The sequence below is a fragment of the Crocodylus siamensis genome, chromosome 6 (assembly GCF_052110815.1).
Source record: "Crocodylus siamensis isolate JL-2025a chromosome 6, ASM5211081v1, whole genome shotgun sequence".
In the NCBI taxonomy this organism is placed as follows: Eukaryota; Metazoa; Chordata; order Crocodylia; family Crocodylidae; genus Crocodylus; species Crocodylus siamensis.
The window spans coordinates 16,057,389-16,076,869 of NC_143400.1; the positions used below are offsets into that span (position 1 = coordinate 16,057,389).

The following is a 19,481-nucleotide window of genomic DNA, read 5'->3' on the forward strand; positions in this document are numbered from 1 at the left end:
TGGGGTTTGCTCCCCTTTTATTTTCATAGCGACCTCCTGGTAGTGCCCTGGGGACCCTCTGGGCTCTGCCTGGGCTGGTAGAGTCCTGAACCATGCCCAATCGCAGGCACTGTGTCTTGGGCAGGATCCAGCCGGCTGATTCCATGCAGCTCTGGGTTAGTACAGATGGGCTCAGAGAGCGCCAGTGAGGGGCATAGCTCAGCAAGGCCCGGGGGTGCATCCCTATGTGCTCAGAAGCTGAGCCAGGAGGGGCTGCTACTCAGCTTGGATGGGCATCCACGAGGCTGGGGGGGTTATAGGCTGAGGGACTCCTGATCACCAGGGACCCTGGTTTTCTGTGATAAAAAAAATCCCCAATTTTCAGTTAAAAATAGTAACCCCAAGTCCACGTTTTTCCGTGATTAAAATGAAACTCCATTAACATATAGATATAGATAGAGATATATGTGGTGTTTCATTTTAATCATGGAAAAAGTTTGGATTTTGGATTACTTTTTTATATCTGAAAAATGGGGATTTTTTTATCAGAGAAAATCAGGCTCCTTATAAATCACTGTCTCTGAGCCCTCTGGCATACACAAGTGGGAGGGTAGGGGATGCACCCAGTCTGGCCAGCAGGGGGCAGTGCGTGCATGTTCATGCCCCAGCGAGGGGGCCTGGAGCTGACCCCCCCACCCCCTGCACACATCCTGATGGCATCTGGGCCTATGAGCACAGCCGCTGCCTCTGCCCTGCCCTGCGTATGGTGTGTGTGTGTAGGAGGGAACTGCCTGGGGAAGGGCCATATGCAGCTGGGCTGGGCCCTAGGCAGGTGAGGGGGCTGAGATTTCTGCTTGCTGTGCCTGGACGGGGTGGCACCACTGGGCCTGGCACCTCTGTGCCAGTGCAGGGCCCTGTGTGGAGGGACAGAACTGGGAAAGAACTGGGGGCGGGCCATGACCCTTGAACCCTGCAGCTGGGGCAAGGGCCTGTCTCGGGGGCTGTCCAATGCTTGGCACTGGGGAAGGGGAGACAGTTGCCCTGCTTTGTCTCTGTGTCCCTCTTGGAGCTGTAAGGGCCTCAACAGGACCTCTCCTGTGTGCCAGGAACTTCCTGCTGCTGGCGGGCACTGGGCAGGGCAGTCTCCCCTCCAGAGGCTCCAGCTTTGCTTGGGGGACAGGGGGAAGTGTATAAGGTAGAGAGAGGCTTTGGCAGTGAATGAAGCACAAAGCTGGGACTCCACAGAGCCATCATTGGCCCCTGAGAGGAATCGTTTTGCTTCCCCAGGCCCTGGCTCTGTGGCTGGAGAGTGATCCTCTCTTGTCTTTGCCATGTGAGCACATGGGGGTGGGTCTGTGTCCTGCTCTCATTCACCCCAGCACTGGGGTGGACCTGGATCCACCTCAGTCTCTGCCCCTTGCTGCTCAGGCTGCATGACCCCTGACTCCTGTTTGGGGAAGCCTTTGGTCCTGAGGCAATGGCCTGCAGCACTCTGGACACCTCCTGGCCCTCATGGCCCTGCTTTGCTGATCTGTTATTAGTGCTGCTGCCTGTCCTTCCTCTGGATCTCACAGCCCAGCAGATGGGTCATTGACGGGATTCAAACCCACGGCCTCCCCCTGCGGAAGCCTGGTTGTATCAGCCCTCAGCTCCCAGCTGGGGATGTTTGGGCCAGCGAGAGGCCTGCTTTGTGCCTGTGCAGTAGGCAAAGCCCAGAGGGGTGGGTGAGCCCTGGGGAATGGGGCTGGCCAATCAGGCTGCAAGGGCGGGGCCACAGTTGGGCTCCTGTTCCTCCCCTTGCTACCCTGACCATGTGGCAACCCTCTTGGTGCAGTTGATGCCAATTGCACCTCCCCGTGCTGCTGGTACCAGTACCCTACCCCTGGAAAGAACAGTGCCGCCAGTCTGTCAAGCCTTCCTGGCCACTTTATTTCCAGTAGGGCGCCCATCCCTGCCCCCGCCCCCAGGCTACTGGCAGGAAGGAGGTGGCCTCAGGTCCCTTGGGGCTGGGCACAGGGGTAGTGGGTGGGCTAGCTCCGAGCTGCGCAGTGGCAGTGCCTCAGGCAGCTTCTGAGCACTGGATGCCAGCAGGAGGGCCTGTCTGTGTCCCCTTGGCCTCTGTCCCTGAAACAGTCGGGGCTCCAGGAGGTCTTTATGGAGGACCCCATCCCATAATGCACTGCAGAGGCTACGTAAACCAGGCTCTGCGGGGCTTTATGGGGGAAGATGTCCCCAGATGCACTGCAGGGGGCTGGACCAGGCCCTGGGGGTCCTTATTATGGCGGAGGCTGTCCCATAATGCACTGCAGGGTCTGGATGAATTCCTAGGGGTCTTTATGGAGGAAGCCATCCCAGAATGCACTGCAGGGTGTTGGACAAGGTCCTGGGCTTCCTGTGGAAGAAGCTGTCCCAGAATGCGCTGCAGGAGGCCCCCCAGGGTTGGACCAGGCTGCTCTGCGGACTCCTCTCCAAAGCCCCCACCCCCAAGCGCACAACTCCCCTGGGCTCTGACTGGCCCGGGGGGCTCAGAGCCGTCCGTCCTCCAGCATCTGGTTGAGGCCGTGGCAGAGGCGGTCGAGGTGGGGGCGGTAGGGCCCGGGGCTGTAGAGCTGGCTGAGCAGTGCGGCATCGCCAAAGTGGTCAAAGACGTGGCGGATGCGGCCGTGGGACTTGGGCGTGAGGTGCTTGTCCACCAGGCGCAGCAGCAGGTCTCGGCTCTCAGCCAGCAGCCCAGCCAGCACGCCTGCCTCAAAGGTGAACTCCACCTCCTGGAAGCTGACGGCTGTCAGGGCGCCCTGCCGCAGCTTGCGCCGGAAATCCTCAGCCAGGTCCAGCTCGGTGGGGCTGAAGCAGCCGTTGCGGAAGAGCACGGCCACCTTCACTGCCACTTTCACCAGGTCCTTGATGACGCGCTGGGCCACGGCTCGGTCCCGTGTGTGCTGCTTGGAGACGCGGTACAGCTCGTCCAGCACCTCCCCGCTCACCTCGTCCAGGAGCAGCGTCGCCGTCGCCTTGCCGGCCATGCGGCTCAGCATTTTCTTCTCTGCCTGCAGCACCAGGTTCCGGGCGCTAAACTCCATCGCTGCCGCACCTGGTGGTCTGGGCAGGAGCTGCAGAGGCAGGGTGGAAGTAGTGACTGGGCTGCCATCGCTAGAGCCCAGAGTAAACAGCCCAGTGCCGTTGTGGGACTTGCTGGGGCTCAATATCCTCCCACATCCTCAAGGCATTGGGGAAAAGTGGGTGGCAGGGCAATGGTTGGCAATGGCCACATGCATCATCACTAGGGTTCAGAGTCAGCAGCCTAATGGAATAAGGTGGCTGAATCCTCTGACCCACTGCAGGTAACAGCCTACTGCGGCTGCCAGTGAAGCTCCTTGCCCCACAATGCCAGGATTTTGTGTGTCGCCCGTCGAAAGCCCTTGCCGGGAGGCAGGACATGCCTCTCCACCCTGGCCATTGGAGCTCCAAGCACAGACTGCCCTGCCCCTTTGCACACCCGTTTTGCACACTTCTGTGTCAGAGGTCACTGTACTGCACCAGGGGGGTGTGCTCTGCACACTCATTCTCCCTCAGCCTGTTTATACAGCTGCTCTGTGCCCTCTCCTGCCACAGCCCAGACATGTAGCTCCGACTGCGGATGCCCCTCCCGTCTGCCAGGATCCCGCCCGTGCTTGGAGTTGCACATCTGAATGGGGAAGGGGCATGTGCTGTGCTGGGACTGGGGGCCTAGCCGGGGAGTCCAGTGCCACATACCAGCTGGACCTTGGTCCAGACTGGGAACCATCCTCAGCCTTGCCTAGCCCCCTCCTGCCCCTGCCCACCACAGCACAGAGCTACCAGGAAGTGGCTCTCACTGCAGCCCCGTATTGCACAAACCCAGGCCCAGTGAGGCCCTGGCCCACCCCCCAGCGGGCCCTGGACGTCTGGCAGTGTGCCCCTGTTTGACTCCTTTGGAGGGGGGTGCTGGGACTGGGTGTTTCCCCCCTTGGTTTTCCACCATGCTGCCTGTCTCCCTTGCCCCAGTGCCAGGTGCTGGACAACCCCTGAGAAAGGCCCTGCCCTGACCCCAGGGTTTAAAGGTCAAGGCCCCCCCTCAAGGCCCCCAGTTCATTCCCAGATCCTTTCCCTCTACAGGGCCCTGCTCTGGTATGGAGGCGCCGGGCCCAGCTGTGCTGCCCCTGTCCTGGCACAGCAAGTGGAGATCCCAGCTCCCTCACCCACCCAGGGCCCAGCCCAGCTGCACATGCCCTTTCCTCAGGCAGTTCTCTCCTGCACACACACACCACACACGTGCACACATGCACCTGTGCATACTCACACATGCACCCAGGCATGCACATATACACATGGGCACACATATAAACCCATGTGCGTGCACAGAGCATGCATGTGTGTGCACATGCACACACGAAAGAATATGTATACAACATGGCTCCATCTGCCCAGAGCTCTAGCCAGGGGGTACGGGTAAGAGACCTCAGAGACACCAAGACCCAGTAGCAGGAAGGGACAGATAGCGACCACGCAGAGGGGAAAAACAGAAAGTTGAGCGCTCTAGGTGTGTGCACACATGCTGTGGGTCGGACTAGATGATCTACTCAGGTCCCTTCTGACCCTAGAAACTACGAAACTATGAAACACCGCATGCACATGCAGACACGTGCATATGCACATACATGCACATATGAAGTTACATGTACAGTACACATGCACACAGATTGCACACAGCTGGCACACATGAACACGCACACTTGAATGCACATGAACACATGCATGCAGACACAGCGGGTGTGGAAACATGAACACATGCACATGCACTGTGTGCATGGACAAGCACATACACATATGAACTCACAGCAAGCACACAGCAGGCACACATGCACATACATGCACACGCAGCATGCATGTGTGCGCACACATACACACACAGAGCACATGCGCACGCACACACAGCATGTGTGCACATACACAGAGTGCTCGACTTCCTGTTTTTCCTCTCCGCGTGGTTGCTGTCTGTCCGTTCCTGCTGCTGGGTCTCGGTGTCTCTGAGGTCTCTTACCCGCACCCCCTGGCTAGAGCCCTGGGCAGATGGAGCCAGGAGAGGGCCTGGCCTCTGGTGGCCCCAGTGTGGGGGGTGTGGGGGGGTGTTCAGGGACCCACTACCTCAGCCCACATGCTCCTGGGTGTTCCTAGGGCTGAGCCAGTGAGAGTGAAGTGTTGAGACACGGCTGAGATGGGGCCAGGACCTGGCTCTGACACCACACTGCACTCCCCCGACCATCCAACGACCCTCAAGGCAACTGTCATCGTTAGGGCCCAGGGTGAACCGACTGATGCCATCATGGGGATCACTGGACATGTCCCCCCCTGCCCCCCATCCCCCACCCCCAATAACTTTAAGATCCCTCCACAATCCTCCTGTTAGCAGGGAAAAGCAGCCAGTGGGGCAATGGTTGGCTGCGGTCACGTGCCCCATCAGGGTTCAGAGTGAACAACCCAATGGAGTTGGGGGGGTTTCTCTGAGCCAGCCCTCTACCTCCAACCCCACCCACCGCAGGTAACAGCCTACTGCTGCTGCCAGTGAAGTGCCTTGCCCGTCAATGATGGGTGTTTGAGCAATGATCTAGGGCAGCGGTTCCCAACCCCATGCTGCCAATTTAAAACGATACATCCTTATGTACCACCCGCAAATTTTTGTCATTTAAAGTAATTATAATAAATCTGTTAATGTGTACCACTGACAGGTTGTTCGTGTACCGCTGGTGGTTCCTGTACCACAGTTTGGGAACCACTGATCTTGGGGCTCTGGGTACCTAGGGGTGGATATTGCACCTAGTGCTTGAAGCTGGGCCTGGACAGCAGGACTCCTGGGTTCTTTCCCAGCAAGGGACAGCTGTGTGCGTGCGTGTGCATGTGGGCAAAGCTGCACAGTGATGGCCCAGGTGGGCCCAGGAGGAAGTGAGACACCCATGGGGTCTCTGGGGGGACTTTCCTCTTGAGCCCTGCTGCCCACACCCGGACAGAGCGTGTTCAGCAGCTGGAGGAGGAGCAGGACGCCTGGACGCTGGGGTTCCCTCTCTGGTGTGTGTGTGGGGGGGCATCTACTGGTGAGAGCAGTGGGCTGGGAACCAGGACTCCTGGGTTCTCTCCTCTTGCCTGGCCTGGAGCACTTCGATGCCTGCTCTGTGCCTCAGTGTCCCCAGGCACAAGGGGGAGTGCATGCACAGATGTGCTCACGTGTGCCCGCATCTGTGTGTATACATGCACATATGCACATACATACACACAGACACGTACAGATGCATGCACACCCATTCACACATGCACGTGCACATGCAGGTAGATGCATATGCATGCAGATGTGCACACACTGTAATACATGCATGCACACACATGTAGATGCATATGAACACATGCACTCACACACAGGTACGCAGATGTGTACACAGATGCACACATGTAGATGCATGTGAATGTGTGCACATACACAGAAATGCAGACAGATGCATGTGCACGCATTTGCACATGCATGTGCACACCTCAGTAGACACATATGAGCACAGGCACATGCATGTTCAGACAGCTGCAAGTGCCCACACACATGCATGTAGATACATACAAACATAGACATGGACACAGACACGTGCACACATGTAGATGCATCTGAACACATGCAGTCACACACAGACATGCATGTAGAACACATACACACACACACAGAACACATGCACATGCCCGATGCAGATGAACACATGCATGTTCCCATCAGCTTCTGCCTCTGCTCCTCCCTCCTCCTCCTGTAACGAGGGGAAGGAAGTGGCTTTGGCCACAGGCCCTGTCACATGCAGAGATCCGGGTGTCTGATGAGAGGGGTCCCCTCCCCCTACCTGCACCTGCCCCCCATGGCACACAGCACCGCCCCTTCCCAGCACAGACCCCAGCCCCTCCTGCCCCACACGCTCCCTGGCTTGCAAAGGCCTGACCCTCTCCTAGCTGGGAGGGACCCAGGAGTCCTGGGTCTCAGGTCCATCTCCATAACCATGCATCCCCTCCCAGAGGTGCCAGGGAAACCCAGGTGTCCGGGCACCCCACACGTACCCCGCTGTGGCTTGGCTGTCCTCAGAACTGGGGCAAATGTGAAGGGAGGAAGAGCAGGCCCTGGCCTTCCTCACATGAGTTTGTGTGAGGCCCTGGCACGCTTGTGACCTGCCTCACGCCTACCTGTCACAGGGGGAATCGGATCCAGACCCCCGCCGTCCCTGGCCCTGCTACTCACCACTGCCCTGAAGTGTCCTGGGTCGCACGGCTCTTGCACGAGGGCCTCGCCCGGGCCACAACGGAGGCACTGGGTAGAGAAGCTAGTGCACGGCTGTGACAACCGCCAGGGACTTCCCCACCCTCCCCACGGCGGAGGGGGTGGCTCTGTCTGTGCATCTGTCAGCCTGGATGAGGCTCCAAAATCCCTGCTCTGCCTAGGGGAAACTGAGGCACAATGAAGGGGCTGGGAGAGAGCCATGGAAAGGACCCAGGAGTCCTGGAGGCCAGTCCCTTGTCCTCAACAGTGAGGCCTCCCTGGAGCTGGGGAAAGACCCCAGGAGCCCGGGTCCCCCACCTACCCCCTTAGCACCCCCAGTGCTGGCCCCTGTGCTCCGTGCCTTGGTTTCCCCACACTGCTAGGCCGAGCCAGTGCTGAGCACGGGTGACACCTGCCCACTGGCCCCAGGTGCTGGCAGAGACCCCAGGGCACCAGGGCCCCATGCGGGGGGGATAGACCGTGGGACCCTCACAGGACGCGTGGGCACCTGGGGCTGAAGCCCTGGGTAGGGCAGGGTGCCGGGGGGGGGGGGGGGGGGGGGTTTAACCCTTTCCTGGCTGATCTGCCCCACACCCATCCTGCTCTGCCCCCACCCTGAGGCACTGGCCAAGGGGGAACAGAAACTCCCTGCTTCCCCTACAGTTTCCTGTCACCCAGACCTGGCCCACTGCAGGGGACGAGGAACCCAGGTATAGCTCTGCCCTGGGGGAGGTCAGGAGAGGGGAAGGGGCTGGGGGCCCCTGAGGGGCTCTGATGGGGGAAGCTGAGGTACAGGGGAGGTGACTGAGGTCTCAGGGGAGGCGGTGGCAGGGGCTGGGTCCCTGCAGGGAGGGGCCAAGTGGGGGCAAGTGAGGAGGGGGGCCCATGGCCCTGCCCCCCTCCCCATGTTGCCCAACAGCTGTGGAAGTGTCGCAAGCCCCGACTTCTCCTTTCCCATGGGGGGGGGCAGACGGCTTCTCCGCTGTCCCCTTCCCCCACATGGGATTGCTCTGGGCACTAGGCCACCCTGGGGGGTGGGGATGGACCCCAGATGTCCTGGCCCCCCTGCTCCAACCACTGCACCCCACTGCTCCGGTGGGGGACAGAACCCAGGCATCCTGGCTCCCCAGCTCTAACCGTTGCACCCCCTCAGCTGCTGTGATGGGAGTCCTGGGGATGGCAGAGGGGGCATCCAGTTTGGGGGTTGGGGTCCCTAGTGGACTAGTGGGAAACTGAGGCACGGCGGGGCAGGGGGGCTGTCAAGCTGCTGGAGACAGGCCCTGAAGCACTCGATCGACTCTGTCCCCCTTCCAGAGCTGGAGGGGGCAACCAGGAGTCCTGCCCCCCACCTTTTACTGGCCCTGCTCTAACCAGTAGACCCTGTGCTCAAGCCATCCGGGGCTTCAGGGTGAAGGAGCCACTAGAGGGCGCCCGGCCTCTACCCAGGCTGCCCAGCTGGCAGGGTGGGCAGGGCAGTGCCTCCCCAGATCTGGGTGACTTTAGGCACCCACTCCCCCAAAAACGGTGAGTTAACCCTTGCCCTGCCAGCCTTACCATGGGCTGCGTTGGCAGCATTCATGCTGGAGGCTAGAGAGCAAAGGCACAGTAGCGTGTATGTGTGTGTACACATGTGCGCATTTGAGAATGTGTGTGTGTATGTGCACACGTGCGTGTTGGGAAGTGTGTATATGTGGGGGAGTGTGTGTGTTCATGTGCGAGTGGGGGAGTGTGCATGTGTGTGGGGTGTGTGTGCACACATACATGTGGGGGAGTGTGTACGTACAGATGTGCATGTGGGGGAAGTGTGTGTATGCCAACGTGCATGTGGGGAGTGTGTATGTGTATGCACATGTGCATGCAGGGGAGTGTGCATGCACACATATGTGTCGGGGGAGAGTGCATGTATTCAAGTGCACAGGTGTATTTAAGGATGAATGTGTGCACATGTGTAGGGGGACTGTGTGTGTATATGTGCATGTGTGAAAGTTGAGGGCTGTGCATACAGATGTATGTGTATGCAAGAGTGCAGAAGCGCCTGTGAAGATGAGTGTGTGCACATATGTGTACACTTGTATGTGTGTCAGGGCATGCACATGTATATGGGGAGAGGGTGTTTGCACACGTGTGGGGAATGTCTGCATGTGTCTGTGTGCGTGCAGGCACATGTGTGACTGTATTCCTTTGGAGGGGGCATCTGGTGGGGTGTCTGCATGGGTTTGTGTGTCTCAGTGTGCGGGGGGTATGTGTGTGCATGCATGTGCATGTGGGGAGGTGTCTGTGTGTGCACTTGTATGCGTGTCTGTGTTTGTGGGCAGGGGTTTGTGTGGGGTGTCTGTGTATGCATATCTGCACAGGCAGGCTGTGCAGATGTGTGTGTGGACATGTGTGGGCCTGCATCAGTGTGTGTGCGTGGGATGTGTGCGTGATACAACCTCCCCCCTCCCACCCCGCAAGAGCTGGGAACAGCTGTCTGGAGGGTAGGAAGGAAATTGAGGCAGGGAACAGGGGGCCAGCGGTCAGTGGGAAGCAGAGACCAGGTCCTGCTGGGCTGTGCCACCACCACCCATTTTTCTTCGTTAATTAATGAGCTATTGGTGTAGCTGCTACCTTTGGGGGCAGGTCCTGCACCCTGTGATGTATTGAGGTAGACTCAGCATGCACCTATGGGTCAGGGGCTGTATGCAGAGAGTGATGGTCCCTAGGTAGAACATGGCCTGGGGAAACTGAGGCACAGAGAAAGGAGTCATCCTACAAAGCCAGGGAGAGAACCCCGGTGTCCCGGCACCCAGGCCCCACTTCAGACTGCAGCACTGTCAGTGCTTCCGGGCGTCCCCTGGGAGCAGGGGTGATAGTTGGGTGGGGGGTGGGCTGTACCAGCCAGATGCCAGATGGGCGTGTGGGCACTGTGCCAACCAGCTCCCATGCGGCCTTGCACAAGGGACTGGGGGCCAAGGCAGCTTCTGGCCTAGGGTAGCAGAAGTGGCAGAAGGGTCACAGTGCCCAGGGGGTTTGCTGGCTTCTGCATGCATGTGGATGTGTGTGCAGGCAGATGTGTCTGAGTTCATGTGTGTGCATGCATGTGTACACACAGGGAAACTGAGGCAAGGCCAGACTGGCAGCAGTGCAAAGGGGGGGAGGGGGCTGTCTAGGGCGGGGCCTCTCCATGCCCATATACCCATCTGCGGGCATTTAATGCTATGCAGGTTTGTCTGTGTGCACATATATGTGCCTGTGTGTGCTAAGCAGCATCTACCTGAACCTGCTTGTGAATGGGAGGGCATTTGCTTGCATTTACATATCTTGCATATTTGCATATATTTGCATACATGGCTGCAGGCATGAATAGGCAAGTGCATGCACTGGCATAGGCCTGGGTGTGCCAACCTGTGTAGCCAGTTGCATGTGCATGTGTGTGCACAGGCATATACAGGGGTGTGCATGTGTGTACACACGTGTGCAAGCACCCCAGAGGTGCTCTTTATGTCTGATTGAATCTGACAGACCCTGTGTCCCCTTGCACAAGCATGCTCCCTGCATGCCTGGCATCATGGGGCTGTGAGCGGTCTGCCAATCCTAGCTGCAGCCGTTCCCTTCCCCAGAACTGGGAAGGGAACCCAGGTGTCCAGTGGGGTCTGAAAGGAGCGGAGCCCCCTTCCCATGCCAGCCCAGGTGCAGCTGGGGGAGCTGGAGCCCATCTCTGTGCCAGGTGCTTCAGGGAGGATACAGCCGGACCGGGGAGGGCAGGGGGCCAAGGCTCCGGCCTGGGGCTCCTGCTTCCTGTTGACACCTCCTGTGCCAAGGCCTGGCCTTGGCCTACGGTGGTCCCGGGGGCAGGACCGGCCTGGCACTGCTCTCTGGGACTGGAGCCATAGGCAGCTGTGCCCATGCCTGGGGTGGAGCTGGGCTGGGGCCTGTGCTCTGCCCTGGGAATCATCCAGGGGCTGTTAATGCAGACCCTGTCTCCCCCTTGCAGCTCCCTGCCCCGCTCCGGAGCCCAGGGAGATGACATGTGGGCAGAATCAGGTCCGTGCCACCCCACCTGGTCTGAGCCAGGCACAGGGGCCACCTGCTACTTCTAGGCTGCCGGCAGGGTGTGAGGGGGCCTGCCTAGAGCTGCTGCAACACATGGGAGGGGAAACTGAGGCATGGAGAGACCCTGAGGCTCAGGCCCAGCCTCCCCAGGGCCAGCCTGCTGCCCTAGCCACTGGATCACACTGCCCCTTCCTGCGCATCCTGGCTTCAAGGCCAGGGGCTGTGGGGGGGGCTTTGAGGGGATCTGGGCTGGAAGCTGCTGGGGGGACACAAGTTTGCTGGTTCTTAGCCTACTCCCAGAGAGGGACCACGAGCCAGGCAGACAGCACTTCCAGCGTGCTCCAGGGCACCGTGTGGCAACACAGGAGCTGTGAGCAGCCCAGCGGGCTGGGGTCACAGCAGTGGCACCCTCCACTCCTCATGCCTCAGTTTCTCCACTCACTGCACAGTCTCAGCAGCAGCCCGGCTGAGCTCCTGGGTGCTACTCCTGGCACGTGGCGGGTCTGCCCAGCCAGAGCCCACGGCCAACAGCTGCCCCCGCCACGGCCCATGGCCACCTGTGCAGCTGCACCCACCCCCCAGCTCTGCTGCACAGCGCCAGCCCCCGGCCGCCTCCCACAGCGGAGCGTGCGAAGACGGTCTAAAATGGGCCCAGATGGGAAAACGATTAAGGGGAAGGGGGGGAAGAATGCAGGTCTCTATTTTTAGCCTGTTTTTCTGGTATTTCTGGGCTAATGGATGGGGAAGGGATCCCACCTGCCAGCCCTACTCCCTCCGCGTGGCTGGGAGGAGGCCGAAGCCAATCAGGCGTGGAAGGGGCTGGGGAGGGAAGGGGTCAGGAGGGTGGGGGGAACCCTGGCTGTGAGAGGGCCAAGCCTGCCCTGGGGCCTGACAGTCAGTGGGGCCAGGCTCTCCCTTGTCCTCGCTGGATGGGGTCACCTCTGGGCTCTGACTCTGGATGCAGGAACCCCCTCCCAGGCTCTGCAAGTGGCAGTAACTTTAGCCCCCTTCCTGCTGTCAGCCATGGCCCCATTTTCTAGGTGGGGAAACAGACCTCAGACGGTTTGGATCAGCCTGGGAGCCCTGGCTGGAATCCAGGTGTCCTGGCTCCCTATCTCCCTTCACCCCGTGTACCAGGCCTGCTGCACCCCAGTCCTCTCCTGGAGCTGGGGAGGGAACCCAGGAGTCCTCCTGCTCTCCACCTACCCACCCACCCATTAGACCTCACTCCCCAGCATCCTGCCTGGATAGAGCCGCTCAGGCTGAGATGGAAAGCAGCCGGGCTCCTAAATCCCTTGAGCCCAGATGGGAGCTTCAATGGCAGTGAGTTGTCACAACCAGTGTGCCAGACTTGGGCTCTGTCCCTGCCAAGCCAAGTCACCTCAGGCAACTCCCTCCCCCACCCCCATGCCTCAGTTTCCCTGCCTGTAAAATGGGGGGTAATACTATCTGTTGCTAGCTCAGAGCTGGCGGAGGGCACAGTTGGCTTTGCCTAGGAGCTTTTCCCCTCCTTTCCTCTCCCCTCCCCCTGCCTGGAATTGCAGAAGGAAAAAAGCTTCTGGAAGGTGAAGAAATCCAGAGGTTTCTGTCCAGCAAAACAGAACCCGGCCCCTGGGCCCCGACCGGGGCTGGCGCAGGAGCTGTTGCCTGGCTCCAGGTCCTGCTCCAGCGCCAGGAAGGGAAGGAAATGAGCAGCGCAGACATGGCGTGTGGCAGCCTGCTTGCTACCTGCCTCCGTGCTCGCCACGCACCGTCTGGATGCCCAGATGGCAGCGGGGGAGAGCCGGTGGCGAAGCTGGCAACCTCCCTGAGAGTTTCTTCGCATCAAACAGCCCCTGGAGCTGCAGGGAAGGCATGGTCACCTGCTCACGGTGGGAGGGGGGGGGAGGGGACAAGGTGCACAGTAAAGCAAGCCAGGCATAGCTGAAACGCAGCCACTTCTGGGGTGTGACAAGGCTCACAACAACATAGTCCAAGCATCATTCAGCCCTGAAATGCAGCCACCTCTGGAGCATAACACAGCCCTGACCTTTCTCGTGCCCAAAAGGTCCTTGCAAAGCCTCTGCTCCTGATATTGCCACAGCCCCGGCTGCGGGGAGCTGGGTCAGCAGGCAGCTAATTGCCCCCAGCTGGCCAAGGTGCCTGCCCAGCCTGGCTGCTGGCTCATGAGCAACAGCTGTGGCAGTGCCCTAGAGGCCGCTCCATGGAGCAGCTGCCGCGGCTTTGCTGTTGATTCCTTCGTACCCAGTTCCTGCCTTTCATTCCTGGCTTCCCAGGCCCTGGTCCTGCTTCCTGGCTGCATCCTGCTGTCTTTGTTCCCCCATCCAGCCTGGGCCCCTGCTGCTTTAGCCCTTCCTGGCATCCTGGCCCAGGGGCTGGGTTATGCAGGGGTCCATCCTGAGGAAGCCCCCAGGAGGGGTTCACTTCTCCATGCTGCTCCTGCCCTGGGAAGGGGGACCTTGTGTAAGGCTCTTCACCTCTCCAGGCCTCAGTTTTCCCACCCCTGCCCTGACCTGTTGCTCTGGGTCTGTACAGCGCCTAGCACCAGATCTCAGTTCCAGCCCTGTTTGCACTGGGGAGCTGTCTCCCAGCTCTCCCCAGGGTGGCTCAGGCAGCAGACACCACCTGCCTTCTCACCAGCTGTGTTGGCATGAGGGAATGGGGCAGATGGCTGGCGTGCCCTGGCCTGGAGCCCCCCCTCACCCCCTCCATGCCATCTGGGTGGGCACGGAGCCTGGCTCTGGAGCTCTTCCTGATGGGGGGAGGGGCAGCACAACGCTTCCCGTTTAATTTCAGTTGATTTGCATTTTAATAAGTGAAACTGCCCCCCCCCGCCGCCCACTCTCCTGAGGGGCCTGGCATGGAAAATGAAATCCAGGCCCAGGCGAGGGATTGATGAAGTGTCTCCTTATGAGCCAGTGCAGCTCCAGGGGCTTTTGTACATAGGTGCTCTGCTACCCCAGGGGTGGGGAGGCTGCAGAGCTGTGGGGTGACACCAGTGTACCCCCTTCCTGCCTGGCTTGTTCCTGATTTACCCCAGTGTCAGGGGAAGAAAGTTCTCTTAAGGACCCATGTTTTGGGGAGTTGAAAGGAGACTCCCCGTGCCCCCCCGGAGTGTCTTGCCTGTGTCAATGGGTCTATACAGCACATGGGGTAGGGCAGTTAGCCTGACAGTGCCAATTAGCCTGCCCGTGCACTAATGAGGGCCGGGTAGGTGGGGCTATATGGCTTCTGTCTGTTATTCCCATTGCCCAGGCAAGGCCAAGCTGAGGCCCATGGAAAGACTTGGGGTCATGTCTGCATGCCCAGAACTTTTTGTCCATGCAGTCCTTGTTAGCGCCTAGGCAGGCTAATTAGCCCACCCAAAGCACTGTGTGGACGAGGGGACAAGGTTAGAAGGTCCTGAGGTCTTCATGCCTCAGCCTGCCGGATTCACACAGAGCTTGGCTAGGAGGCAGACAGGGCATAGGAATATCCCTAAGTATCCCTCAGGATTTGAGCGCTCTGCAGAACCCGGGCACAGGGCCGGGTCTGCTCATGGACCATGCCATGGGCTCGGCATGGGTGGGTGCGGGCAGGAGCTTGTCCAAAGAGGGAAAGTTCACTCTTGGCTCTGCAGCACCCAGCAGGGAGTCAATGCCATGTCTTGTTGCAAGGGGCTGCTGGTCAGAAGCCCCCTTAATTATTCTGTCAGTGGCTTCACTTGCAAGACAGGGTGAACCCAGGCGTCCTAGGTCCTGAGGTATGTGCTGTCCAGCAGCAGCGGAAGTGACAGCAACAAGGACAGTGAATGAACTGAGGATGTAAACCCCAAATCAGGGTTTGGACTAAAGGACTGCGGGCAGGTGAGAGTGGGTGCACAGGGGTGTAGAGGAGTATAAGATGTGTGTTGGAAAGTTTATGGTAAAGGATGCATATATATAACTCTCTCTATATATAGAAATATATTTGAATATAAAAAAATGTGCTGTTTCAATGTGGTGCTGTTGAATGTGTCTCTAGTGAACATGCCAGGATGTGGGTCACACATCACGCACAGACAGAGCCTGGCAGGCAGCACTGGGGGAACCCAGGAGCCTGGACTCCCAGCTCCTGCTGCTGTAACTGCTAGCCCGCATGCCCCGTCACCCTGCTAGTGATAGCTCTGATGTCGAACTGCTATTTACAACTGAGCAGTTTGTGCCAGCTTGGGCCTGGGCAAGCCCTGAGAAGTGCTGGACAAGCCAGTGTGGCCTGCAGAGACTATCCCCTTCCTAAGAGGGCTTGCTGGAAGCCATGCAAGATGCTGAAATACTGCTACTATTCCCCCATAGCAGGTATTAAGGTGAGGCACAGCACAGAAAAAAGGACCAGGGTTGGCCTGGTGGATGCTGCCAGCCATCTCCCCACTGGCAGAGATCTTCCTTGCCTGGGGCACCTGCCCTACTGCCTTCCGGCTGGAGCCAGCTGGTGCTGTGTGTCCTAACCCCCAGACTGCTATGTTAGCATCTAGTGTAGATCCTTTCCACCTGATGCAGCCTCTCCCACTGGCCCCCAAAGCAAGACAACCTGTTTAAATCTCCCTGGATAAATGTTTGCTCTTGGTAAATGGACTGGTTCTGTGTTTGTGCAGTGTCCTGCACAATGGGACCTGGAGACACTGCACCTTAGCTCCTATGTCATTCCTATCCTTTCTATACTCTCACGGAAATCATACTGGCATCTGGAGCAGGCTGATGACCAGGTATCCTGGGATAGCTGCTGCAAGGGATGCTGTTGCGGTGCCTTGCTGGTGGAAGAGCTAGGCACTGCAACAGCATCTCTGGCACAACATGCACTTCCCCTCCCCAAAAAAACAGCTGCTGGAAATGGTAGTTTGCATTATATGTGAGAAATAGGGTAAGGGCAGTTTCAGTGGCTCCTTGATGCAGCTACTGGCTACAGGGAAAGGTTTTTTTTCCTTCTATCTTAAAAACAAGGTGCAGGTTTTATTCCAGGTTGTGCTGTATTCAAGAAAATATGGTAATAGCATGTTTTCATTGCACAAGTGGCTGCCCTGGGAGAGAAGCAGACATGTAAGGCTTATTCTGGCATAATTTATGCCCCTGCAATTTGGCCACTTGTGACATTTGGCCATTTTGTGACATGTATCTAAGCAACACATAACAGGTACAAGCGCCCTGGTTGTTGCTGTGGCTATTCTACCCTGAAGTCTAGTCCCAGCCTAAGGACAGCTATGCCTTAAGAATGAACCCAGCCTAGGGGGTGAGGTTTTATAAGCAGCAGGGTCTGTGCTACACATCACGGGGTCCTGTTTCTAACTCTTGCCACGTATCGTGGCTGCGGTTCAAATTTTCCATGCGGGGAGCCAGGGCCAGGCTGGGGGGACATACGTAATGGTTGAAGTAAACACCAGGCTGGGTGAGAGGGATATGGGAAGCCTGGGGTCTCTTGCTGGCTTTTTTGGGAGACCTGAAGCTAGGCATCCCCTTGCTTTCTGCCTCAGTTTCCCCATTGCATTCAGCCTCCTTTCCCCCCACATTTTAAATCTTTGCAGGGGGGGAAGGAACCTTGTAGTGGGGGGGAGTAGCTGTACCTCTGACACACTGCAGTTGTAGCCCAGAGCAACCCCTGCAAGTCACAGTTAGACACACGTTCATTTTATGGTGTAAAGGGTTCTGCTTCCTGATCCCAACAACCACCTCTCTTGCCATGTCACACATGCAGGACAGGACATGCAATTTTGGGATCGGGGATCAGATCCCAGTTGCACCGTTACTACTTGCTAGTGTAAGGGGAGCCTGGAATCGTGACCAGGAGTCTCAAACCACCTCCAGGGAGGTCCCAGGGCTGAGTCCAGCAATCAGCTGATTGTGGGTCCTGGAGCTGGCTGGAAACTGGTGCTGTCCTGAGGCTGGGGGAGCTGTCAACCAAGTCCTGCTGTGCAGCTGGCATCAGGCATTCAGTTTAAGGCCCGATGGAAACCAGCCACAGTTACCACACATATTTTGTGGAGCAGCGTTGTGGCCGGTTTCATGTTTTGTGACGCCATTAATTGCCTGAATGTGTGGCTAGGTGATGGTTTAAGATGTCTGCCAGGGGCCCTGAAGGGATCTACTGAGCAGATGCAGCCGATCATGATCATACAGGGAGGGGACGGGTGGGGAAACTGAGGCACGGGATGGGGAGGGGACACGGAAAGCTGAAAGCAAACCATGCAGGCTGCTGCTCTGCTCATTAGACAGCACAGCCTTCTGAAACTGTCAGTCAAGCGGGAGGGGGGGCAGCGGGGGGGCCAAGGGAGCGGTGGTGGGGCAGGAGCCGCCACGCAGCAGCAGGAGCCGTCTGCCTGTGAGTGACATTTGGATTCCTGGCTGGCAAGCGCTCCGTGCCTGGGCACAGGCCCAGCACCGCAGCTGCTATTGATCGGTGATAGTAAATAAAGCTGCCCTTTCCCCCCCGCTATAATTGCATTGCAGAAGGAGCCGGGGAGGGGCAGGGGGGGAGATCCCAGCCCCCCCTATACTTCCCCCTCCTCTCCTGCCTTCCCTGTTCCCAGCTGTACAGGGAGATGGGATAGATACCCCACCAGGGGCAGATCCTGGCTGGGCTGGGAGAGGACAAGAGCAGCTTCCTGCCCCCCCGCCTCTCCCCCCGGATGGTGGCACCGATACAAACCATCCTATAGGTTATTCATGGGGGAGCACGGCCATTCCTGGGTCCTCTAGGAGGGGCCTGGGAAGCAGCATCCCTGAATGTTGGTTTGTTTAAGGGAGAGGGGCAGGGAGCAGAGGTGGGATAAGCTGCTGTGTCCCCTGTGGTGGCACGACAAGAGGGTGTAGTGGTTGGAGCAGCCCCTTGGGAAGCAGGACCCCTGGGTTCAGCTCCTTATACCAGGTGGGAGTGCGTACCAGTGGGGCTGTTTGGGTATCTGCTTCCTACTGCTTGGGAAAGTCACGGAGCCTGCTCATGCCTCAGTTTCCCCACTATCACACTGCAAATGGTCTCAAGCAGCCATCTCCTTGTGGGCCGGCCAAGCCAGGTCCCCAGGGGGTGGGAATCAGTGCCACTGATATTCCCAGAACGGCTCTACCCCAACACCGCGGGTAGCCTCCATTTCCTATCTTGCCATTCTCCCTTGCACCCCATCAAAGGTGGGTGGGTGGGAAATATTTAGCATCCCTTTTAAACAAGACACACCCGTTTCCCCGAAACCAGCCTTCAGGTCCCAACTTGTTCTTTCTTTCTCTCATATTCAGCTCAAAAGCGTGCACGTAAACACACACACACACACACACACACACACACACACACACCCCCCCGGCAAGAGGCCAAAGTTCCCAATCTACCACATACCTACCCTCAAATCATTCGATTGTTCTTCCCTCCGCATTTTGGGTCCAGATGACTTTGTGATCAAATGTTTCTTGTAGAAAATCCTTGCAGCAGCTGGGGGGAAATTGGGGATGGGAGCATGGTCCCAGCAAAACCGGACCCCTGGGTTGTGTAAGGAAGGGGTGCAGGGGGTAGAGAGCTGAGTTCTGTTTTTTTGGGGAGACGGGCAGGGCATGGGGGAGGTGGAGTATGAGGGTGGCTGGACACGAGGGTGTAGTGGTTAGGGTAGCCACTTGGAAGGCAGAGTTCAGCCCTGTGTGCTGGCGGAAAGTGGATTTTCCAGGCAGATTTACAGCCTCTGAAACGCGGCCTGTCCTTCTCCACCCCTTCCCTGTGGGGACGCACTGGATTTATGCGCCTGGTTGTCTGCTGGGCTCTGGCGCGTCGAGCTGGCAGTCATGGCACCTGCATGTATCAGACAGTCTTTGCTGCGGCTGTGGCGCGTCCCCGGAGCGCCGAGGTTTGACTGGAGACAGAGAAATGTTCCTGGCCAGACGGCAGAGCTCAGGCCCCGCTGCCGGCTCTCCTGGGCTGGCTGGGACACTGTGGAAAGCGCGAGGTGGTCGCTACTGGTTTGACTGGAGATCCCAGTGCAGAAGTGCAGCTGCTGGGCCGGCTCCCCTGTTGCCTAGGAAGTCCCAGCTCATTTCCTTTACACTGTTGTAGTGAGCTCACGTGAGCCTGCGCCCTGTGACGCCCTGCCTGGATGGCATCAGACCCTCTGGACTATGTGTCATGGGCCCCTTACTGCACAGGCAATTCTCCTCTGGCTGCAAGGGCGCCAGTTGTGGGGGGCCAAGTG

General features: G+C 58.4%; 1 protein-coding gene across 2 annotated transcripts; it reads right to left on the reverse strand.

Annotated features, from left to right (window-relative positions):
* Position 1: 1 nt before the first annotated feature.
* TIPE2 (TNF alpha induced protein 8 like 2) lies at positions 2-18,798 on the reverse strand. 2 transcript variants are annotated; one of them, XM_090056436.1, is made up of 2 exons: positions 18,645-18,798; positions 2-3,089 (listed from the first exon to the last, which is right to left on the reverse strand). In XM_090056436.1, the coding sequence occupies exons 1-2, from the start codon at positions 18,675-18,677 to the stop codon at positions 2,505-2,507; spliced, it is 618 nt and encodes a 205-aa protein (XP_089912562.1). In that variant the 5' UTR covers positions 18,678-18,798; the 3' UTR covers positions 2-2,504. The 2 variants fall into 2 exon arrangements, with proteins under 2 accessions (XP_089912562.1, XP_089912563.1); XM_090056437.1 differs by lacking the exon at positions 18,645-18,798 and adding an exon at positions 7,256-7,347 and having other exon boundaries at positions 3-3,089.
* Positions 18,799-19,481: the final 683 nt, after the last annotated feature.

Bases quoted from the DNA above. Each gene is read 5' to 3' on its own strand.
- TIPE2 (XM_090056436.1), bottom strand. From the start codon at position 18,677: ATGCGGAGGGAAGAACAATCGAATGATTTGAGG. The intron at 3,090-18,644 runs GTAGGTATGTGG...CTGCCTCTGCAG, and splicing joins AACAATCGAATGATTTGAGG to CTCCTGCCCAGACCACCAGG.